Source organism: Myotis brandtii, unplaced genomic scaffold, assembly GCF_000412655.1.
Source record: "Myotis brandtii unplaced genomic scaffold, ASM41265v1 scaffold352, whole genome shotgun sequence".
NCBI classification, from domain to species: Eukaryota; Metazoa; Chordata; class Mammalia; order Chiroptera; family Vespertilionidae; genus Myotis; species Myotis brandtii.
Window position 1 is genome coordinate 745,488 of NW_005363542.1, and position 25,691 is coordinate 771,178.

At 40.7% G+C, this 25,691-nt stretch overlaps 1 protein-coding gene across 1 annotated transcript in view; it reads right to left on the reverse strand.

The window, feature by feature from the left end:
* Positions 1 to 8,034: 8,034 nt before the first annotated feature.
* The window catches only part of PPM1H (protein phosphatase, Mg2+/Mn2+ dependent, 1H), a 241,360-nt gene continuing 223,703 nt past the window's right edge, over positions 8,035 to 25,691 (reverse strand). The window contains exon 11 of the mRNA XM_005871690.2: positions 8,035 to 12,542. Coding sequence (XP_005871752.1) covers positions 12,395 to 12,542 — 148 coding nt within the window. The 3' untranslated portion in view covers positions 8,035 to 12,394. The remainder of the gene's footprint in view (positions 12,543 to 25,691) is intronic.

Genomic DNA, 25,691 nt, shown 5'->3' on the forward strand with positions numbered 1-25,691 from the left:
TACCTTGAGACAAATGAAAATGAAAATACAATGACCCAAAAATCTATGGACACAGCCAAAGCAGTTCTCAAAGGGAAATTTATAGCAATACAGGCCTTCCTTAAGAAACAAGAAAACTCTCAAAAATCCCACAATCTAACTTTAGAGCTAAGGGAAGTAGACAAAGAACAACTAACAAAGCTCAAAGTGAGTAGTAGGAAGGAAATAATAAAAATCAGAGCAGAAATGAATGTAATAGAGGCTAAAAAATGCAAAAGATCAATGAAACCAAGAGTTGATACTTTGAAAAGATAAAATTGATAAACCTTTAGCCAGACTCATCAAGAAAAAAAGAGGGCCCAAATAAATCAGAAATAAAAAGAGAAGCGACAAAGGATTATAAGGAAATACTATGATCAATTATAACAAATTGGACAACTTGGAAGAAATAGATAAATTCCTAGAGACAATGCAACAAGGCTGGATCAGGACAAAACTGAAAATCTGAACAAATAACTACTAAGGAATTCAAATCTGAACAACAACAAAAAAACTCCCAGCAAACAAAAGTCCTGGACCAGATTGCTTCACTGGTAAACTTCACCAAATACTCAAAGAAAAATTAATATCTATTCTTCTTAAACTATTCTAAAACATTGAAAAGGAGGAAAGGCTCCTAAACTCATTTTACAAGGCCAGCATCACCCTTATACAAAAACCATACAAAGACACTACAAAAAATAAAATCATAGGCCAATATCCCTGATGAACATAGATGCAAAAATCCTCAACAAAATATTAGCAAACCAGGTCCATCAATACATTAAAAAGATCATGCACAATAACCAAGTGGGATTTATTTCTGGGATGTAACGTTGGTTCAGTATTTGCAAATCAATTAACATGATATACCATGTAAACAAAATTTAGGATAAACATCATATGATCATATCAATAGATGCAGAAAAAGCATTAGAAATCCAACATCCATTTATAGTACAAATTCTCAGCAAAGTGGGTATAGAGGAAAATAACATAATAATGGCCTTGTATGGCAAACCCATAGTCAACATCATATTCAACAGTGAAAAGCTAAAAGGTTTTTTTTTTAAGATCAGGAATAAGGCAAGGATGTCCACTTTTACCACTTTTATTCAACATAGTATTGGAAGTCCTAGCCACAGTGATCAGACAAGAAGAAGAAATAAAAGGCATTCAAACTGGAAAAGAAGAATTAAAGCTGTCATTTGCAGATGACATAATATTATATTGAGAGAACCCTAAAGTTCCACTAAAAAATGATTAGAACTAATTATTGAATACAGTAAAGTAGCAGGATACGAATTTAGTATTTGGAAATTGGTTGTATTTTTAAACACCAAGAATGGACAATAGAAAGAGAAATTAATCTCATTTACAGTTGCATCAAAAAGATAAAATAGCTAGGAATAAATTTAACCAAGGAGGTAAAATACCTGTACTCGGAAAATTATAAAACATTGAAGACACAAATAAATGGAAGGCTATACCATGCTCATGGTCAGGGAGAATTATCTTTAACATGTCCGTGTCACCCAAAGCAATCTACAGATTCAAGGCATGCCCTATCAAAATACCCATGGCATTTTTTCACAGAACTAGAACAAATAATCCTAATATCAAACAACACCAACTGTTGGTGAGGATGTGGAGAAAAGGGAACCCTCGTGCACTGTTGGTAGGATTGCAGATTGGTGCAGCCACTGTGGAAAATACTATGGAGGTCCCTCAAAAAATTAAAAATAGAACTATATGACCCAGCAGTTCTACTTGGTTATTTATTTGAAGAAACTCAAAACACTAATTTGAAAACATATATGCACCCCTATGCTCATTGCAACATATTTACAATAGCCGAGATATGGAAGCAACCTAAGTGTCCATCAATAGACAAATGGATAAAGAAGAGGTGGTACATATATTCAATGGAATATTAGCCATAAAAATGAATGAAATCTGGCCATTTGTAACAACATTATGCTAAGTGAAATAAGTCAGACAAAGACAAATACCATATATTTCACTTACTAATACAAGTGGAATCTAAAAAGAACAAAGACAAATGAACAAACAAAACTGAAACTCATAAAGAGAACAAATTGATGGTTGCCAGATAGGAGGATCCTTGGGGAGATGAATAAAAAAGATGAGAGTCATGGGGGTGTAAAGTACAACATAGTGAATATACATTGTATTAACTGTGTATGGAGTGATCACTTCGTAAGTCCATATAATATTGTGGTCAACTGTAATTGAAAAATTAAAAAAAAATCACAAAAAGTATATTCTCCAATCACAATGGAATAAAATTATTTTTTTAATTTGTAAATTGTGATACTATTTACCTGAGAAGGGTATAAGAGAACCCATATTTCAAGTACTCAGCATATGAACTAATAGTAATATAATAAATGTTTTCCCCCCTCCTTGAAGTGTGGTAAGTGATGGGTTAAAATTTTTAACTCATGTTTAAGAAGGAAGTTAAGATTTGAATTAGTAGCAGATTATATAACTGATAGTGTCTCAGTAGTGAGTAAATCCATATTACAACCCTGATTCATCAACTACCATTGTGACTAAAGGCTTTTAGACTGTATTTGTAATAATGAACTGGCAAATTTAGAAATTATCCTATTTATATAACTCAATACAGCAAGATAAATGATTACTGATCCTACCTGTTTTTTTTCTTATCATAGACCATTAGTGTTCATTAATATGTCTGATGTTCTTACTCATTTCACCCCAGACAGGCAAGATCAGGCCATATTTTCATGAGTTAATTTTTCTGACCGAGATGTAAGCTTGACTTTTGACGCTTTTGGACAGATCCTACCTCAGATTGTCTATGGCAGTGGTTCTCAACCTTCTGGCCCTTTTAATACAGTTCCTCATGTTGTGACCCAACCATAAAATTATTTTCGTTGCTACTTCATAACTGTAATGTTGCTACTGTTATGAATCGTAATGTAAATATCTGATATGCAGGATGGTCTAAGGTGAAACCTGTGAAAGGGTCGTTCGACCGCTAAAGGGGTCTCGACCCACAGGTTGAGAACCGCTGGTCTATGGCTTGTTTCATGCAACAAAGCAGAGTTGAGTAGTTGTGACAGAGTCCAAGTGGCCCATAAAGCCTAGTATTTGTTGAACCATAACCTAAGAATTAAATAATCTTTGGGTGGGCCTGGTAGGTGATATTCCAAAAAATACATATAATAATGAGAGCATTTAACGTTTTCCATGAAAATAACCACAATGTTAATTTTCCTTCAAATTCTATTGTGCAATTGGTTGATTGACCATATATCCCCTAATTTATGTTTAGGGGTTTCAGGAATTAGAAATTGCATTTTTTTTTCTAATTTTACAATGAGAGGAGAGATTTTATAGTTCTCTAGAATCTCGTCCCAACTTTTGTCTCTTTGACCAAACTCAACAGGCAGGTGATAGCTAATTTACAGCTGCTAAGACTATTTTCAGGTTCCACAATTCTCTAGTTTAAATCAGATATGTCTTGTTACTCATACTAGTGGTGCATAAAGGGTGTGAAATGACTTGGTTTGGGACATTTTGTTGCTGCAACTTCATTTTTCCATCCTCATGTCAACCATCCCCCATCCCCACGTCACAACAGTGCCTTCCAAACCAGCTGGTCTACTTTAACTTTTTACTGATTATATTTGTAAAGTAAGAGTAAAAGAGAAAGAGGGTAAAAGAGAAAGCTCCGATTTATATGCTCCTTTCAGAGGAGTGCTATACTCCAGGTCTGCAGTCAGAAGCTCTGTCCCCTTGGACTAGCAATCTGATCAGACCTGGTCCCTGGCAGACAGTCAAGGTGCACTCTGCCCACGCCTCGTGCTCAGTCACACTCTGAATCTTGCAGGCAGCCTATGTGGAATCAATAAAGCAAAGGTTAGCTGGCTGGAAAAGTCTCTTCAGAAGTGAAAGACAAGAGACTAAAAATATAGAGAGATGTATGGAGATCAATAGACTTTAGAGGACTCTGATTACAGAAAAAGCAATTAAAAAGGCAGATTAATTGTAGAATATATAACTCACTCTTTGACCTATCATTTAATTGGAAGGAAAAAACTGGGATGGCAGTAAGTTTGAAGTATTTTGTAGATGGGGATTTTTAAATGATGAGAATTTTAAAACAATATTCACATACATATTCACAATTTTAAAATTGTCTTGTTTTCCCTGAGATATAACCTAACGCTTTCAAACAACAGTTCTGGGAGCCAAAGAACCACTTGACTCTCCCAAGGGTAATAAATGGTACATGTAATGGTGTCATCATAAGTGAGGGGTTAAAGGTCTTTGTTTTCCCTTTCATGGCTTTCCTGACTTATTAATGATCATTATAAGCTGCACGATGAGGCAAAAGCATAGGTATGGAGGAGAGCTCTTGCTAAGATACCAACACATCCATCAGAGTCTCCGCATTACCGCTATTCTAAGTTTCTTTCCCCTGTCTCAGTCACTCTACCAGGCGCCATATGGAGGATTATGTCCCAAATTACAAACATACTTTTCCAATGCCATTTTCTTATCTTTTTAATTTATATTTTTAAACATTTCACCCCAAATTCCCCAGAGCCAGGTTCTCTGTTTCAGTTATATATTACTGTGTAATAAACTATGCAAATATTAAAACAAAACCATTCTATTTGTTCATGTTTCTGTGGGTCTGGCTGGAATTTGGGCAGGGCTCTGTGTGGGTGGCTCCCCTATGACTTGCGTTGTCTGTGGCTTCAGCTGGAATGTCCTGAAGAGCTTAGAACTGACTGGGCTTCTATCTCATGGTACCACCTGGAGTGTCTCAAGAGAGGCTTGAGGGTCAAAGATGGCCTCAGTCCCAGTATCTTGGCACTCTGGTTATCCCCTGGTGGCCTCTTGTCATTCAGTAATCTAGTCTGACATTTGCAGGGTAGCCGGCTTCCAGGAGTGAAAGCAGGTACTACAAGGCCTCTAGAGATCTAGGCTTGGAATTCTGAAAATGTCATGTCCGCATTCTGTTAACCAAAGCAAGTCACAGGCCAAACCAGATTCAAGGGGTGGGGAAACAAATGCCACTTCTTACTGGGAAAAGGAACATTTATGAACACACATAGAAAGCATTGTTGGCAGCCACTTTGGAGACAATCTACCACATCTTTCAAGAGCTAATCTGATAAACTAAGCTTGCTTATAAGAGAATGTTAGAAAACTCCTCTAATCTTCAGGAATCTAATCCAGGGATTGATTCATTTCATGAGTCTGTACTGCTGAGTGAGGCATCATAAGCATTAGGGTACAAGTAAAGTTGAAAAAAGCTGTGGGTTTTACAACAAAATCACTCTTAAGATGAGTATTTTTCTATCTAGTTAGCTCCTTTGAACTCATCTTCAGATAAGCAGTAGCCAACTTTTAGTTTTATTTGTGAATCAATATTTTGATTATTTTTAACACTGTAATGTATTTTCTAGATTACTTTTAACTTCCTAGACTCTAAAACTAAAACAGAATTAACGTTCTTTGATGCCTTATCTCACCTGTTAAGATTCCTTTATAAGATGGTACATTTTACTAACATTTTGTAGTACTTAACATGTTTAAGTGACTAAGTAAAGTTTGGACTCTTACTGTCTTTGGTGAGAATATTAGTTACTACCCCTCTCACTTAAGAATACCTTTTGGGATAAGAAGTCAATCCAACAAGAGGACATATATTTGTAAATATTTATGTACCAAACATAGGGGCACCTAAAACATAAAGTAAATATTAACAGACCTACAGGGAGCAATAGATAACATAAATATAATAGTAAGGAACTTTAATACCCTACTTACATCAGTGGATAGATCATCAGGAGAGAAAAACCCATAAAAAAAATTGGCCTTAAAAGACATATGTAGACCAGATGGAATTAACCAGATATATATAGAACATTCCATCCAAAAGCAACAGAGTACACATTATTCTCAAGTGTACGTGGAACATTGTTCATGACACAAAACAAGACTTAACAAATTTAAGAAGATTTAAAATCATATCAAGCATATTTCTGACCACAGTGTTATGAGACTAGAAATAAATTATAAGAAGAAAACTGGAAAATTCAAATATATTAAACAACATGCTACTGAACAAATGGTCAATGAAGAAACCAGAAGAGATATAAAAAGTATCTTGATACAAATGAAAATGGAAATACAACATACAAAATATGCAGTAAAAGCAATTCTAAGAGGGAAGTTCATAGTGATAAATGCCTACCTCAGGAATCAAGAAAAATCTCAAATAAATAATGGGTAAAGACTTGAAAATAAGACCTGGAACCATAAAACTCCTAGAAGAAAACTTCATCAGTAAACTCCTTGACATGGGTCTTGAGAATGATTATTTTGTGTATTTGACAATAAATATGAATGTAACAAAAGCAAAAATAAACACGTGGGACTACATTAAACTAAAAAGCTTCTGCATAGCAAAGGAAACCATCAACAAAATGAAAAGACAACCTACTGAATGGGAGAAAATATTTGCAAGTCCCATATTAAGGGATTAAAATCCAGAATATATATAGAACTCATACAACTCAATAAAAACAAACAATTCAATTAAAAAATGGGCAGAAGATCCGAATAGATATTTTTCCATACAAATGGCCAATAGGTACATGAAAAGATGCTCAACATCAGTAATCATCAGGGAAATGCAAATCAAAACCACAATGAGATATCACCTTACACCTGTTACAATGGCTGCTATAAAAAAGACAAGAAGTAACAGTGTTGGCAGAGATGTGGAGAAAAAGGAACACTTGTGCATTGTTGGTAAGCATGTAAATGGTGTAGCCACCATAGAAAACAGTATGGAGATTCCTCAGAAAAATTAAATACAGAACTACCATATGATCCAACAGTCCCACTTATGGCTATTTATCCAAACAAAACAAACACTGACTCATAAAAGATATATGCACCCTATGTTCATTGCAGCATTTATAATAGCCAAGATATGAAAACAACCTAAATGTTCATCAATGGATGAATGGATAAAGAATATGTAGTGCACACACACACACACACAAACACTGGAACATTCTTCAGTCATAAAAAAAGAATAAAATCTTGCCATTTGCAACAGCATGGATAGACCTGAGGGTACTATGCTAAGCAAAATAAATTAGACAGAGAAAGACAAATATCATATAATCTCACATAGATATGGTATCTTAAAAAAAAAACAACTAATAAATACAGAGAACATATTGGTGGTTGTCTGAGGTGGGGTGGGGGTTGGGCAAAATGAATGAAGAAGTCAAAGGTACAAGTTCCAGTTATAAAATAAATTAGTCACGGGAATATAATATACAGCATGGTGATTATCCTATATAATAAAAGGCCAGGGACCATAAGCGTAATGACCGGAACGACCGCTCAACCAGTCATCATGAGGTGCATTGACCACCTCTTGGTCCCTCCATCCTTCCCCCCCACCCCCCAGCCTGCGGTGGGCAGGGCGGGCCGGGTGGCAAGCGGTGGGCGGGGCTGCGCTGGGCCTCTAGTAGTTAATAATGCTGTATTGCATATTTGAATGTTGCTAAGAGTAGAATTTAAAAGTTCTCATCATAAGGAAAAAAATCTGTAACTATGTATGATGACAGATATTAACTACTTATTGTAGTGATATTACAATATATCCAAATATCAAATCATTATGTTTATACCTGAAACTAATATTATATGTCAATTATACCCCAATAAAATAAAAAAGAATACCTCTTGGGAGTAATATCCATGGTCATTCTTCTGGTGGCATTATTGAAATGTGTAGCCTTTACTGCTGCTGTTCCAGTGAGGATTGCTAGTGGTGGCATCTGTTCCCTTTTGATTTACTTTTGAATGTTCACAGTTGATAATTCCACATTAGGCCATGAGACTCTCCCCTCATCCCATTACCTGATATGAAGGAACTTCATAGTGGATTGAAGAAGTGACACAAAAAGTTTTGCTAACGGTGTCCTATATACATATATATAATATTTTATTTTAAAACATAATTGAGCATATACATTTCTTTAGCTTTTTCCAGGGAACATTGCACCTAAGTTTCGAAACACACAAAATAGATCCCCATTACTAAACAGTTTTCACTTTTGGGTTACAAAAGTCAAGATTTCACAATCACAAAGCATAAAGGTACATGGTTCTGAAATCATTTTCAGGCATATTCCTCTCATTCACTGCACGTAGGGTGTTTCTGGAAACCCAGACCTTATGATACATTCCTTACAAATGGTCTCCACTGTGGGCCTCCCTGGGTCTCCAGAAGAAACAAAGAAAATGGAGGCAAAACAGGAGGGAAGGAGTAACCTCAGGACGCCTCAAACAAACACAAATACTATGGAGGATTAGAAGAGTGGAGGACACAAGGTTCTCCTTCAAGTACATCATAGTAGAAAACAACAACACGTACAGCCTCATTTGGTCACTGTCTACCTGGTCTCTGCATGAACAAAACTGCATCTAAGATGCAAAGGAAAAATTAAAGCTATTTACAGATAATGCCATGAATTGGAAAGTGCAGTGCTCCTCAGACTGGCACTCAGATATGGTGCTCACATAAGAGGCAAATTGGGCTGCTCATGTAGTGTCTTGAAAAATCCCCGTCACCAACACAAAACCAGTTTGCTCAGCAAGATGGGCTATGGGGTGCAGGCTGCAAAATTTCTCTGCAGTTGTAAATCCTCAAAAATCCAAGTTCCTGTTATATGCTTTTTACTTTTTTCTTAGATCTGGTAAGTTTTTGGGTCAGCCGGGTTGTTCTTTGCATAGACAATGACTCTCACTGCTTTCTCCAAGTGTCCCAGAAGCACTAACTTACTGAAAATAGAAACTCATAAAAGCTTAATAGATTCACTCTGAAAAGAGTGGAACTGCTGGGTCATTTAAGGAATGGCAAGATCCTCAAACTGTGGTGGAAAGAAAACCACTGACCACTTGTGGCCTTGTAAATTAAAGTTGACGGGCAGATGCGAAAGGAGGTGAGATCAAGAGGAGAATTAGAGTTTTAAAGATTTGGGAGATTTTTTTTCCAAGTGTTTTCTTTCTAATCTTCCTGGTAAACCAGAAAACCCTTCCTGAATGGCCACGATCCTAGGCCAAATCTGGGTACCAGGACACTCATCCCTGCCTACCAATATCTATCTATTGCGGTAGGTCTCCCAAAAATAAATGAATACTTAAAAGAGTAAGAAGAGAGTGAGCACAGCTGACTTCACATAGTCCCATGGAGGTAAATTGCTAAGGATTAAAAAAATTAAGCACCCTAAATTTCCCAAAGCTGAATACTGTGGAAAAGAACTGAAATTCCCACTTTGAGGGAGGGCGGTGGGGGGCTTTGTCTTATTAGTAGTTGGCCTAACTGATTTTCAGTTCTATCCAAGAGTAGCAGTTATGTAAACACAACCACTGCAGAACATCCCCTCCTCCTTCTGACTGCTGGCACTGCTCTGATTTCAGGTGTTTAGATAACAAAGGTTTGGCTGTTGCCTGGGAAGATGCTGCAGTGTGGATGAAGTGTAAATTTGAAGTGTCAGATATTTGAAAGAGCAGGGACCAGCCCAACAACAAGATTTAGAACTGGAAGAGCCTTTCATTAAAGGAAGTGGCCGCACACCCCCAAGACAACCATAAAGACTTGACTAGGAAAACAAGACTTCCTCTGAGGCTATGAGGACAAGCAGATTTGGCTACAAACTCAGATACGGAAGATTTCAGAACCACGTATACATACATTCTGCAGAATTTTGAGTGTTACCTTTAGACCCTTCCAGGAATGCTCCAGGACCCTACCTGTTATGTAGACACCGTTACTGCTCTGAGATGGGATGATGTAGGGTCTGGGTAAAAAATAAAGCTAAAACCGAGTAAGCTCAATGCACAGAGCAGTATTAGTACTGGGTAGATTTTTCCATGAGCATAACAAATAATTTTTTCCACATTTGATTTATTCACCTCATTTGTAGTTTTCCTCCCATACTCCCAATAGAATCATGGCTTCAGCTTGCTACTGAGCTCTTTTTACCCAACGGGGCTTATGAAAAGAATTCCTAGTTACCCAACTAAAAGCAGTAGGACTAAATGTGCAAGACTAGGATACACTGAATAAGGGAGTTCCAGAGTTTTTCCTGAGACATGCCTTGGCAGTAAATGAATTGATGAATTAAGACATGTCACATCTACATGTCTGCATCGACACTCTGACTCTTGTGGCTCAATTAAAACTGGAGAAGCTCAAGATAGGGAGTACATAAAAGCTCAGGAAAGGGAAAAGAAATGAAAGGCAATGGAAACATAGGAAAGAGGTGACTGCTTCCTAAAGCTGATAACTTGGAATCCTCCAAGGGAAACTCTCAAGATTCCAATTTGTATGTGGGTTAGGGAGTCAAGGCAGGTACAGAAAATGGACCACACTGCTGTAGGATGCCTGCATGTTTTTCCATAACATAATATTCTGTCAGAGAAGCAAACTGTCTACCATAAACTTCTCTCCACAGAGTGATTGGGGTAGCTAAGATTTATCAGAGGAGGAGGGACGCTACCAGATGAAGAGGATGCCTGACAAGGTTGTAGTCCAGTTCTTCCCAGACAACATTTTGGCAACCACCTGATGGATGAATTCCCACAGTACTTCACCCACCAGGCTGAGCACTGTTTCCACACTGTGGGATGAACATAGAATAGGAAGGCTCCTGGCCATTCCTAAAAAAAATCTATAAATCCAGGTATGCAGGCGATGAACTCTCCGGGAGGAAAGGTCCTGTCCTCTCCTGTGGGGAAGGGTTTCAAAAACATGAGAACTGGAATTGGCTCTCCAGCATTTTGGGGGACCACCGCAATGACTCTTTCTTCATTGAATGTTTTAATTACAAGAAGTTGTCCAGATGGTGGTGATACCACAGGAGCTCTCCAGGATGAAGGCTCAGTAATGGGATGTTGCTCTACAAGGTACCCATGCAGAGCAGCAGTCTAAGAGATAGAAGGGATTGCTAATTTTTCAGTTCCTCCGGGCAGTGAAGCACCTGGCAGATCTGATGTGTCCACTGCTTCTGTGGATGCTCCATGAGGAACACTCAGAGGGAACAGTAGTCTAAGTGGTTGGGTGGTTGGGACCTGATTCCATGGAGAAGGAGCATGTGAATGGCCAGTCAACCCAATTCAAATTCTGTTTCATCAAATTCAGTCTGAGTGGGTCTTGTCCAAAGATGGTGGGGAGAGGGCCTGCTGTTCCCTGACAGACTCTGATACTTACACATTATTTGGAGTGGGCCTGGGAACCCTTGCAGCCCATGGAACCTGGATTTAAAGTGGAGGAAAGGTTCTGAAATGAGGTGTGGTGAAACTGACTGACATTAAGGGACTTCCCATACAGCTCTATTAAACACTGCTTTACGTGTGTACTTGTGGCACAGCAAGGATGGGTTGGGATCTGGAAGCAATCATTCCAGAAATGAAAACCCAGATTCAGAAACCAACAGAAACCTCAAACAACACAAGGGAGACCCTTGAAGACAAAAGAGGAACTGCTGGCCCAAAGAAATACCCCAAATTTCGTGAAAACACTGATTTAGTAGGAAAAAAAAATCAACCTAGAAACAAATTATTTCACAACAAAGACAGCACTCTGTTAGCCAGGGCACTGCTCCAGAGGTCTGCCTGGGTGGTGTGGGTTACAGGATACAGTGACAGCCTGGGTTGGACTTGGACACACAAATTCCTCAGCAAGGAGTTGGAAAGTCCCAGGCCTGTTCTATGGAAACAATTAAGATTCAAGAAATTAAAAAAAAATTCCTACCTCACCCCATCATCATCATCATGAAAGAATAGAGAGAGACACACACATAGATAGCATTCCCTGAAATAAATCTCAGGCTTAGTAGAAGGTGGGCGCTCACACTTTCTGAGGCATGATCCCCAACGTTCCAACCCGTAGACAAATTGGCAGCTTGACAGACGAAGAGTCTTCTGCCAGTTACACCTGAAAATGGCTGCCCCAGCATTCCAGTTAAAATAAATATGATTATGTGCCCAAAATAGGCACTGGCCACTTAGGAGGCCTATTGAAGGAACCAAAAGAAACAACACTCAGTAGCAGCCTTTAGGTTTTGCTTTTGTTGAGTATCCAGACTTGTTAACTATAGCAGTAACTGAAACCTATTGATCCTCTTGAAACACAGCCGGAGGCTTTTGGGCAGCAAACTCTCCATCTGGGCTGGGAAGAGGTGGCACCATCTGGAACTCTGCTGGGGCACTTCCCAGTCCTGCCCTGCCAAGAGGCATCCCAGCTTTCTTCCTTCTGATCTTCCAATCCCCTGAGTTGTTTTCATGACAGTTTATTTCCATGTATTAAAGGAATGACATATACAGAAATGTCATCTCCTGAGCCCAGTCGGTCATTAGATATCCGCCATCCTCTGTCCTTCAGGACACCACGAGCACGCATCACCAGGTCCTGAGCTGCCAGTGTGTACCTGTGCAGGGAGGAGCAAGAGCGAGACCCATCAGTGCAGCACCAGGCAAAAGCTGGGGTCAGGCAAGGCTAGAAAGAAGGTATCACTACAGGTACATAAACAGTTTTTGGATACTCTTAAAGTCTCAAAAGACCTTTTTCCACATGTGGGATGCCTAATATAAATTACTAGAGGCCCAGTGCATGAAATTCGTACACTGGGAGGGGTGTGTGTGTGTGTGTTCCCTCAGCTGGGCCTGCAGCCTCTTATAGTCTGGGACCCCTCGGGAGATGTCAGCCTGCCTGTAAGCTGGCAGTCAGACATCCCTCTTGCAGTCTGGGGCTCTCTCAGTCCAGGACCCCTCGCTCCTTACCGCCCACCTGCAGTGGAGGCGGGAGAGGCTCCTGCCACTGCCGCTGCGCTTGCCAGTCGTGAGTCCGGCTTCTGGCTGAGCGATGCTCCCCTTGTGGGAGTGCACTGACCACCAGGGGGCAGCTCCTGCATTGAGCATCTGCCCCCTGGTGGTCAGTGCGCATCATAGTGACTGGTTGTTCCGCCGTTCGATTTGCATATTAGGGTTTTATTATATAGGATTTTTTAGATGGTAGTTGGATAAGACACTAGGTGCATTAAATAACCAAAATTAATCTGTTATTCAGTCTTCTTTTGAGGTTTATGATGATGATAAAGACAGAGTCAAAGTTTGGTGCACAGACTTGCTCAGGCTCAGGGTTTTCCATGGCAAACAGTGTCTAGCTAAAAAAGTACACGGAAAAAATAAGACCTTTTACTTTCAGTTATGCTTATTTTTAGGACCATGCTCCTTTTAGGACAAAGGATAGTCATTTTCCATTTATGGTGGGGGTAAAATTTGCTTTTTAAAAGTGAGTTGATTTAAAGAAAAATATTAATGATACACATGTAGCATAGAAATAGTAAAAATGGGAAGGTTTTATTGGTAAATGACTGGTAAATCCTGATCTGCGTGAGCTGTTCCACCCACCCTTATCTATGCTACACTCTCCTCTTGACCAATGTAAGTACAGTGAGGTATGCTCCAGAAACTTGACAATAAGATTGTTCACTGAGATTTAAACTCTAAACTTAAGAAAAAAGAATAAATGGCCCGGCTGGCATGACTCAGGAGGTATGGTTCAATTCTCGGTCAGGGCATATGCCCAGTTTGCAAGCTTGATCCCCAGTGTGGGACATGTGGGAGGTAGCCAATCAATGATTCTCTCATCATTGATGTTTCTTTCCCCCTTTCCCCCTCTCCCCCTCCCCCTTCCTCTCTGAAGTCAATAAAAACATTTAAGAAAAAGAAAAAAGAATAACTAATATAAGCTGATGGAAAGTATTAACACGCAGTGAAAGACAAATGTGGGAGGTGATTTGGGTGGGTGTGGGCATAGGTAAGCCTCGAGGCAAAAAACCTGAGACAAAACATTGGCAGATGCCTATAGAAATACTGATTAGGGCAGAGAGTCTTTGCTGGCAGATTTCCAAGAAATTTAGTTTCACCAGTAGGACCGTATTTATTGTGGATGGATTACTCTCTCTGTGACATTAAACATGATTCACCTTTATTCTGATTTCATGTTCACCAATAACCTGTTTATGATCCGCCTCCCTGTACAGGCCTGCCTACGGGGAAAGACTAAGCTAATCACTTAGAGTTTTAGAATATCAGTCAGTTATATTTTTCCATATAAATGTCAACTGACATTTTGGTTTGCAGATCAATCTTGTAAGCTTGGTTGAGGTGAGCTGAGTTCTGATAATGAATCTGTTCTTTGTACGTTGATTAAACTAGTTTCTGAACCTGAAAAGCTAAAAGCTAGTCTCTGGTAAATCACCAAGATAATAAATGCCATCCTATAAGGAAGGCCTCCTAGAAGCCTGCCCCTGGACCTTTAATAAGAGACATGCTGATATTACCAGTGGCCTTTCCCTCCTTGGAATGTCTTTGCCTTGCTTTCAGAATTGTGAGTTAAGGAATTAGAAAACCAGAAACTCTCCATTTCTTCTGTTAAAACCCTTTATGAATTCATCAATTCTCATGTTAAAAGAGATCTGCATCTAGCCCCACGGTTGCATTGTTTAAGACCAAGGTCTGTAGGGAAAGATCTCAATATTGTTAAGATTCCAGGTTGTAGAGTCTATAAAACTCAAGTTTACTTACACAGCCCAGGTAGCAGACAGAAGGTGACAAAGCAGAGGCTATTTTAGTTCACACACAACAAATGCTTTTTCTTCTGGAGGATGGGTGTTAAGTGGGAAGGAGAGATACTCCTTTTTCTATTAGTATTGAGAGAATTATCGGCTTAGAGGCAGAATCTCTGTCCCACCTGAGGGCTAGGTAGCCCTCTCTTCCAGTTCTTCTGTTGAGATCAGGAAATAAACAGGCCTCCAAAGAGATCTTTGGCTAGAGACAAATAAATGTCCCTAAATTTACATACTAAAGCTCATATATTATATTAAGTAGAGTTTCTCAGATGCTCTTGGTTACTTTTGGTTTTGTATTAAATCGTACATCTGAGATTTAACCACATACGGAAAGGCTACTATAAATATAAGGGTGATGTTTATTATCCTGGTGATTAGCCTTTCAAATTCAGAAACTTGGCTAAATTAATATACTGAGTAGATTCATCTGTCAGGGTTGAGCACACCTTAATCCAGCTTATGAGCAGACTAGACATAGAAAATTATGGCAAATTATGGGAAAAGATCACTGACAGTAAAAGAAAGATATTCAAAGATATAAAAATAAATAAATAAAAGAATTCAAGATAGCTCCTGTGGCTAGTGTAGAGGCAAATAGTCCTACAGGCCTCAACAGGTCCTGTATTCAAGGGACAATGACTGAGGTCAAGGTTAAACAATGTCCAACTGGTTTTATTTAAGTCATGAAAGAGTATCATTCATAGTTAAAGGCAATAGACCACCGTGATATTGCTAGTGACTTTGGGTATTGTAAAAATGGTCAAAATTAGCTTTGGTATTTTATTTTATTATTTTTTAAAATCCTTACCTGAGGAATGAGAATATTTTTTCCATTGATTTTTTTAGAGTAGAAGGGAGGGAGTGGGGAGGGAGAGAGAAACATCCATGTGAAAGAGACACATTGACTGGTTGCCTCCCACACATGCTCTGACTGGGGCCAGGCTTGAACCTGCAACCCTCTGCATGCCAATGCTCTAATCACTGTGCAACGCTGGCCAGGGTTAGCTTTGGTATTTTATTAATATTATTTTTAGCTTTGGTATTTTAAAATGCAGCATTAGGTAACCTCAAAAAGATGGTTACATAGGAAATTCATTTCTCTGAAGGCTCTAGATAATTAAAAGTTTTCTTGTTTTTTTTTAATGTTTTTATTCATTTGAGAGAGAAAGGGAAAGGGGGAGATAGGAAACATCAATGATGAGAGAGAATCATTGATCAGATGTCTCCTGTGCCCCCCACCGGGGATTGAACCTGAAACCTGGCCACGTGCCCTGACCTGGAATCGAACTGTGACCTCCTGGTTCATGGGTTTACCCTCAACCACACTGGCCAGGCTAAAGTGTTATTCTTAAAAGTGGTTGTTGCTTATTCCAAGATAATTTCCCTTGAGCCTGCATTTCTCTTACCATCCATTGTCTTCCCTTCAGTGTTAAACTTCTTGAGAGAGAGAAATCCATTCCTGCTTCCTTGATTTCTTCACATTTTTTGCCTTAATCTCTTACCAGTAGGTACAATACTCAATTAGTCTGTTCTCTTAAAGCTTGACCTAAAGGCTTCTTCTCAGTACTCATTCTGCTCTCACCCTTTCTCCATACAGATACTGCTGATCATCTTCTTTATCTTTGAAGTCGCCTATCCTTTCTTCTTAAATTCTCCTCTTTGGAGCTGCCATGCCGCCACACACTTTAAGTTCTCTTCCTGTGTCTGGACTTCTGTGACACATGGCACAAGTTCTCTCCAATGCCTCTTCCTAATTTCTTTTGCAACCCCCTATTAAGACTTAGGAAGAAGTCAATAAATGTTAACTTCTTTTCACTTCCAAGGTGGGTCTTGCCCCTCTATCATCCTTAATTAATGGTATCCTCAGTTTCTTAGGCAAGAAACCATAGTCATTTTCAATGCTACCTCTCACCCTGATGTTTTTCTTTCTTTTTAAATCCTCACCCGAGAATATATTTTTCATTGATTCTAGAGACAGACGAAGGGAGAGTGAGAGAAAGAACATCAATGTGAGAGAAAAATATCAAATGGTTGCCTCTAGTATGCACCCCCACCAGGGATTGAACCCGCAACTTGGGTATGTGCCCTGACTGGGAATCAAACCTGTGACCCTTTGGTGCACTGGACAACGCTCTAACCAACTGAGCCACACTGGGTAGGGCTCACCCTGATATTTTCAATGATAAATCCATAAGGCAGAGTAGGGCTTTTAAACTTGTTATTATTTTAAGTGTATTTTATTAGTGGTACATGGTTAGATAAAATAAAGATAACCTTATAGTGATTAAGATATAAGTTAAATCTGTTTTGCCATCACTCATAAACACTGATAGGTTAATAGACAGACACACTTATTTTGTACTTTCTACTTCTTATGTTTTCTTTTCCTTCATTCCTGTTTCTGTTGGATTGATAGCTTTAATACCTTTTTCTTCCCTCTACTGGTTTAGAAGTGTTAGTTTATTATTTTTATTCTTTTAGCAGTTATGCTTAAATTTTTCATATATGAGTTAATCAATATTTATGTTCCCCTCTTGAAAATAAAGGATCTTAGAATGCCCTCTTTCATCTTCCATGTTACTACCTACTATTTTAATTTCAACTTGTTTTTCAAGACTACTAGCCACTATCATCATTTATAACTTATATAAAGAAACCAACATACTAACTTCTTTGCCTTTTGAAGTTCATTCCTTCCTTCTGGATTTGATTTTCTTCTGTTGAAAGAAAATTTTTGCTAAAAATGTACTTCAGGGGTTTGTGAGGAATAAACTCACCCAATCTTTGGATCACAAAATTCTTTATTTTTGCCTTTAATATTGAATGATAGCTTTATTGGATATAGAACATTAGATTGGCCATTATTTCCCATCAGCAGTTTGGAAATAATATTCCGTTTACTTCTGACTTCTTTTGTTGAGGAGAAGTCTGTTTTGTGTAATTTCTTTATGTCTTTTCTCACTGGTTGCTTTTAAATTGTTTTTGTTTTGTTGTTGATGGTAATAAATTCCATTAAGACTGGGGTGGGGAATATCCAGCCAGCAGGCTGTGTAAGGCCCAAGAAATCATTTGGTCTGGCCCTGACAAGGCATTATGGTGAGTTAATTAAATGTTTCACCAAATATAGCAGGCTAATTTTTAAGATGATACTTTTGTGTGGCCCACAAATGATGTTATAAATATCCAAATGGCCCTTGGCAGAAAAAAGGTTCCCCACCCCTGCACCAAGACGTAGTTTGGCTAACAATGAGGATTCCTTTTTCTTTATTTATCCTGGTTGGAAATTAGTTTTACTTCTTCAAACTGAGAAGATAGTTGATTCTGGAAAATTCTCAGCTATGAATTTTGGAATTGGAATATTTCCTCCCTTCTATTTTTTATATTTTTTCCATACACTTCTGTTAGATCTTCTCTTTTTACCTTCTAGATTTCAGCTTCTTCTCTGTTTTCTTTTTTAGCTGCCTCTAATATCTTTCAATTCACCTATTCCTACTCTAGCAGTTTACTATTCAATCCATTCAGTGAGTTACTTTATTACAATGACATCTTTTTCATCATTGTGAATTTATATTTTATTCTTTTCCAAAGCCACCTCTTTTTGCCTTCCAATTCTATTGTACATGTTTAAAGTTTCTCTCAACCTGTTCTATTAGGTTTTGGAGGAGTGCTGGAGGGACGGCTCCATTATATCTCACTAGAGGCCCCATGCACGAAATTTGTGCAAGGGGCTTGGCCCTTGCGGCCATGGCAGCTTGCCTCAGCCCTTGCAGCCCCGGCTTCATCTGGAAGGTCATCTGGAAGGTTGTTTAGCTGTCTGGTCTAATTAGCATATTACTCTTTTATTATTATAGATTATTCCTTCTCATGGTGAATTTGAAGGTAAGATATAAGCTTCTCTTAAGCAGGGGGTTAAACACTGTAAACACTATGTGCCCTGGGCTATTTGAAAATTTGCCTTTAGGTACTTGGGGACACCCTGGGTTCTTCCAGCCCTAGAGCAGGTGTTGTTAATTTCTTGGCTTAGGATCTCTATACCACTGGAGTGGTGTGAAGTTTTGCTTCACACTTTTACTGTGTTGTGGGTCTACCCAGCCATTTCTCTCTCCTTTTAAAAACTCACTTCCATCAGCTTCTAGTGATCACCCAGGACCCATGTGCTTCAAGGAAGGCCAGCCCCAACATTGAGTGGGAAGTTTAGGGAGGATCCCTAGATCCTCTTCTTCCAACACTGTTGCCAGGAGCTCAGACTCTTCCACAACACTTCTCTTTGCCAGGCTTTTCTAATGAGCAGTCTGCATAGGTAACTGAAGAGAAAGATTAGACGCTATATTCAATAACTTAACAGTGCAACTGAACTCTAGGCCCAGTTTCCTGACGGTTCCTTCTCGCTACAGGAGGCCCTGTATCGAAATGAAGTCAGAAACAGCTTTCAGGTAAATTGAGGCCACTAGCAGGGAGCTTTTCTCATAAACTGATTAACTCAACAAAACCCCAGGAACCTAACTCTTGGGGGGTGTTTTGCCCTGGCACCAGTACTCAGCCAAGCTGGGGGCCATTTGAGAGCTCACTAGCACCCATATTCCAGGGCCAACTTGCTTTGCTCCATGCATGAAACAGTTAGCAAAGCTGCTTTATATCAAGGTACAGGAAGAAACAACTTCTCGTGGAGGGAAAGAGCTGTTTCTCCTCTCTCCCATTTTGTTCTCAGGTTTCTATCTGACAAGGGCTGCCTGGTTTGCTGACAATGAAAGAAGATGCTTAATGTGGCAGTAAAATAGGAAGGCTCCACAGGGTTTGTTACAGAGGCTGAACACAAGGGTGTACACGTGCCACAGACCGAGGGGTGTAAGGAGCGGTGGGAGAAAATTTGAGTCAAAACATATAGGAGAGTAGCAAAGAATACAGTACAGCTGAAGGCAGTGAACAGGAAGTGGGACCTGGGATCCAGCAGCCGGGACTCTGAGGCAGGCTGAGGAGCCTGGCGATTCTGGAAGCTGGCTGAGGAGGGTAGGTCCACTACTGAAAGCCTTGTTCAGAATCCTGGATAGACGGCATTAGAGAAATGCTGGAGTCATTTGAAGTACTCTCTCTCCTAATGAAGAGTCTCGCTGGGAGATGATTTTGTATTCTGAGAACACTTTTTGCTTCTCTGGCTGAAGCTTCCAATATTGATCAGCAAAGCTCTGCTGAGAGAAATGGCTGCCGGGGAGGGATCTGACTTGGCACACTTCGCAGGGCTTGGCTCTGAGAGGGAGAGAGCAGAGAAAGGCCAGCAGGGAACGCAAACAGGGGAGAGGGGCTGAAGAACTATGGGGAGGCCAGAAGTCTTTTCACAACCACTGCCTCTAATGTCAGGGTGGAGGAGACTGATAAATCCTCAATTGTCTCTGCTGTCCTTGCTGTTTCTGTGGCTGTTCTTAGTTCTTTCACCTCCTCTGCGGAGCACACAAAGGGCTCAGGGGTGGACGCGGGTTGCCTAGGGTCCAATCCTGGCTTTACCACTGCCCAGATGGGTGGCTCTGGAAAAATTCCTCAGCCTCTTGGAGCCCCCTTTTCTTTCTTATAAATCTGGGATAATGGTAGTGCAGATCTCAAAGGTTCCTGCCAGGAATAAAGGAAGTCCTTCTCATAAAGCACTCAGCACAGTGCCTGGCACCTGGTCAGGGGTCAGTGAAGGTGAGCTGTCATTTTACTCATTAGACATAAAATGTCTCTCTCCTCTCCCAAGTGTTTTGCCTTAAGTCATCCACCTCTTGTAGAATCTTGTTTCCCACCAGCCCCATCTGAATCAGCACTGGGGTGTCAAAAATAGGTCCATTGCAGGCCTCAGGCTGCAAACATGCCTGAAAGTCTCAATAGTTCTAGTTGGGTGGGAACTTCTATTTGCCTTTTGGATGGTACAGACAGGGTCTTACAAGAGTGGCAGGAACTGGGGGATTAATGGGTCCCAAATATTTGCATATAAAAGGCCGCCTCCATCTGCTGATGCCCTGCAGTAATAGAGTGTGATGGGAAAAGGAGGAGGAATCCTCTTTGCATTCTGAGCAGGCCTCTTAGATTTAAGAGGTAGAAAAGCTCTCCCAGGCTTTGGAACATTGGCAGGGATCTATGGTGACTGGATGGGTGGGGGTGGGAGGTGACTTGGAGAGGGCTCTTTGTTGTGCTCAGACCCTGGCAACTCATCAGGGAGGAGGCATGTCTTCGGCTCAGGGCTGGGAGCTGAGCCACACATGTCCCTCGCCCTGCCCAGAAGCCGCTCATGCCCAAGGTGCGGGGACTCCACTCTGGAAATATACTGAGACACGGGAATCATGACAGCTGCTGTCTGCAACACTGTCACTGTGTCCTGCAAGGGTTTGTGTGCCAGCAGATACAAGCTCACAGACTGGGGAGAGCTCCCCACCCACACAGGAGAGGGTAAGACTGCCAGCCAGGCACTGCCCACCTTTCTGCCCCTGGCACCAGCACCCCGGTTTCTTAGGTTGTGCATGTTTATTTTAGTTGGAATCCCAAACATTTCAATGTGAGTGTTCATAATAGACCATTTCCTTCTCAATCCTTCCTGGCAAACCCTTTAAAATGCCCCAATGCTCCAACCAAGTGGCCACACAGCCCTGCTCTAACGCCACATAAACAGCACCGAGGAAAGGCGGGCCTGGCGTGTGCTGCTCAGAGGCTGTCATGAGCAGGGTCACGGGCTGGCTTCCAAATTCCCAGGGACCTGAATATGCTAAACACTGAGAAAGAAAAATGCAGATTTTATCTAGTCTTCAAACTCCAGATCAAACACTAATGACATTTGTAAGACCTGTAACTGATGGGGGCGGGGAGGCTTCCTTTTGCATTTGAGGCCTAGTTTTTGAAAACCATACGGCACTGGTAGAAATTAGTTCAGCTAACTCATGGAAAGATTTCATAAAAAACAAAACAAAAACATCTTTGTCTTCTGCCAGAATAAATTTCATGTTATCAGTGTAACACAAACTAGCATTTAATACCTACATTGGTATCCTGCTGTCAGTGTTAGTGGGTGTTTTACTATTAACTCTCCACTGATGACTCTCTTCCTTAGCAAGGCACATGGTTTTCTGAGCCTCAGAGAGCATGGATGTGAAGAACAGCAATCGAAATGTGACCATCAAGAAAGCTTCTCTCCGTAGGGAAATGCTCTACAGAGTTTACAGTATATTGGTATTTATAGACTTAATACCCCATAACAAGCCCCTCGAGTATCATGGCAGGGGGACTGAGGGCCGTTAGGTACAAGCTACAGAGATGAGATTTCCACAGACAGGTTTTGGGAAGTGAAGGACTGAGCAGCAAAGCCTTGCAAAGTTTCGCCTGGGCATTTTGAATGTGACTCCATGCCACATTTTCATGCTTGGTTACCTGCTCTTTGGCCCTCGTTCCTCTGGACGTTGCCCATGCCCTTTCCTTTTAGTAATAGTAATCATTTATTCCTTTCTGACAAAATATCAAGCATCTTCTTTGAGTGTTTACATCCTTGCCCCCATTTTGAATATTGTTTCCAGGAGACTCACCCCCAAACCTCTAGCCTCAAATTGGGGGAGAGCCAATCCCAGGTGTGTTGCCTCAGGATCTTCAGATCTCAAAAGAAAATTTTACTGGAATTATAGAGCCCTACAGGCTGTGCAGCCCACCCTCCGTGACTCCAGCAACCCCTCTAAAATGTTAGCTTGTCTATTTCCTCTGAACAGTTCATTTCATGACCCCACATTCACAGAACTGCCAGCCCTGCTACACTGCAGGGCAAACTCCAATAAAAAGGAAAGAGAGAAAGAAATCCCTTGCCACACTCACATGCTGGCTTGTCCACAGAGACTCCTTTTAATTTTCTAGTTCCTCTGTCAAGACAGTTCAAAATAGCAAAAGGACTTACTACACTGGGGTGAAGAAGATCTCACAGCTAATTTTTACCCATCTCTGCAGAGAGGATGGTGCAAGGGTCAGAACTTCACAAACTCATCTTTATGCTAATCATCTCTTCCCTCACAACTCACTCTGGAGAGTGAGACGCTATTTTAAATTTCTTATTGGAATTGATGTCATGAGAGGAAGACTCTTCTGGCAGTTTGTTGAGAATGTCTGGAAAGAGGAAAAATAAAAATAAAAAGCAAAGGGGTAAAAAAAAACCACCCTACACATAATATTAAAAAAAAAAAAAAGCCAAAAATCGTGCCTGTCACAGGGCGGAGGCTAAATTTCTAGACAAAACTGGGTGAACCTGGCAAAACTTAGTCAAACAGGCCCATTCAAAACTCAAATGAAGAAACATTTTGTTGTTCTTCATACTTGCTTTGTTGTCTTTCCTCTCTCTCAGGCTGCCCACAATAGGCTGACCTCATTTGGTCAGCCTCCTCAGGCTCGCACCCAGGGACCCTCCACTCCCCGACTCCCAGGATTAAACAGGCAACCTGTGGTCCTGGTACATTTGGGGAGAACTGAATCCTTCTGGCTGAGGAAGGGCTCATGGAGCCTCTGGAATTATAGTGGGTCTTTCTTCATCACAAAAATGATGATTTAGGCTAAAACTTATTAGGATGACTGACTTCCACTCTTATTTATTATATTTTTTTTAGAGCAAAGGTGGAGACTTATTGAAGAACAAGTGCAGACTCCCACGCGGGGAGGGGGAAAGGGTCCCCCCACTCGTATTTCTATTGTGCATGACAACATCAGAACAGTTCCTGTTGGGAGGGCACCAGCAGGCCACCTTTTGTGTGGCTTTTGAGCCTGAGCTCTCTGTGGACACACTGAGCCAGGGCTTGAGAGTGGCGCCCTCCTTCCACATTACACACAGGTACGTGCAAATGTGTCACCAGGGAAGAGAACATCATTTTATACAATTCCTAAGTCTGACTTTCCAATACGGCTTAACATGACTGACTTCCACTCATATATATTTTTTTTTTTTAGAGCAAAGGTGGAGATTTATTGAAGAACAAGTGCAGACTCCCACGTGGGGAGGGGGAAAGGATCCCCCCACTCGTATTTCTATTGTGCATGACAACATCAGAACAGTTCCTGTTGGGAGGGCACCAGCAGGCCACCTTTTGTGTGGCTTTTGAGCCTGAGCTCTCTGTGGACACACTGAGCCAGGGCTTGAGAGTGGCGCCCTCCTTCCAAATTACACACAGGTACGTGCAAATGTGTCACCATGGAAGAGAACATCATTTTATACAATTCCTAAGTCTGACTTTCCAATACGGCTTAAATTCCTAAGGAGCACACACGGGAAGGGAAATAATCCCCGTCTCATGTTTTTGCCATCCGACTGTACCGGGTGTTTTCTGATTAGTAATGGCACACCTCAGCCATGACTGACTGTCGGGTTCCTTCACTGGGTCATGTTCTCCCCTCCAATTCCACCTCACCCCTGCATTTCCTGGCTTATCCGTATTTATTCCTCAGGTTGAAGTTTGGACATCCCTTGCTCTAGGTTAGGCTCCTCCCTTCAATCACCCATATTGTAACTTCCTTATGCTTCTGTAACTCTCTCTGAAATTTAAACTCCAAGAGGGCAGGGACCAGTTCTGTTTTCTTCAAAATCTTCCCCAGGGTCCAGCAGGCCTTGGCTCATAAAACAGGCCCTTAATATTTCCCAAATGAATGAATCTGAATCACAGTCTTTTGGCAAAGAGAGCAGCTTTGCCCCGAAGTTCTGTCTTAAGACCTCAAAAACCAACCAGAATTTTTCTGACCTCCAGCCTGATAATCTATGTTACCAATAAAGTTATGCTCATTTTGTAGCTTTTCCTGTCAACTCTTTCATCTGTCTGACACAGGGTTCTTTCTCAGGCATTGGTTGGCAATCTGCTCTGAAAGGCAAACTGAAGAACTTTTTTGTTTCTGCCCTGTTTGTTCCATGGAGATCACTGTAAGCCCTGCTGCGGCATTTCTCACGAACCCAGGAGCTTGCTCTGACGTGGCATGCACCTGCCCGGTGATAACCCTGCCCATAGGTTGCCACTCCCTGGAGGGCACATTTGTTGCCATGGAGAGAAACAGGCTGGTGAGCAAGACCAGGCCAGCTTGGAAAGATTAAAAAAAAAAAGTGTTGGGTGCCTTTTCACTCATACCTGTCAGCTGGCTTTGCAAAGCTTTATAAAAATACTCACAGTAGAGAAAATCAACATAACAGTGTTGCTAATAAGCAGGATATAAAACACAGATTAAAACTAAAACCTCAACAGGAGAAAAAACATTCAAATTTAAATAAATAATCTTTAATTGCAGCACCATCAATTCCTGTGCACCCGAGCAAAGTGATTATGCCAAACAATTCGAGGGAGACAGGATAGCTTCACTTTTTTCCTGAAAGAATTTTGTGGTTGTTGTTGTTGTTGTGAAATATAAGAAACATACAAAAATAGCCACAAGCAGAATAACAACAACACACACCCATTGGTGCTCACTGTATAGCAGGCACTTCACTTTATATACACGTGTGAGAAGTGCGATGGGCACCCCCGTGTTACAGAGGCGGGGTCCCAGGCACTGGAGGATTCAGAAACTTCCCTAAGTTTACTTGTATCAAAGGAACAGAACCAGGATTTGAGCTCAGGCAGTCTGACTACAGATTCCACACTATTAACCACTGGACTTCACTGCCTCTCACAGTTTACACACGAATGAATGTATATTACATATATGCATTTTAACATGAACAGCCAGGCACCAGTCATCTAGCTAAAGGAACAGAGCACTACCAGTATCTTAAAGACTCACTGTGTGCCCCTCCTCAAGCATACCCCACTCTCTGTGCCACCTCTCCTCCCAAGGCAACCATTATCCTGAATTTTGGGTTAATTCTCTTGCTCTTTGTTATAGTTTTAATATCTACAGCTCTCAGTGATACACTGCTAGTTTTCTACTTCATGTAAATAGAATCACAACATGTGTATTCTTCTGTGACTTGCCTAT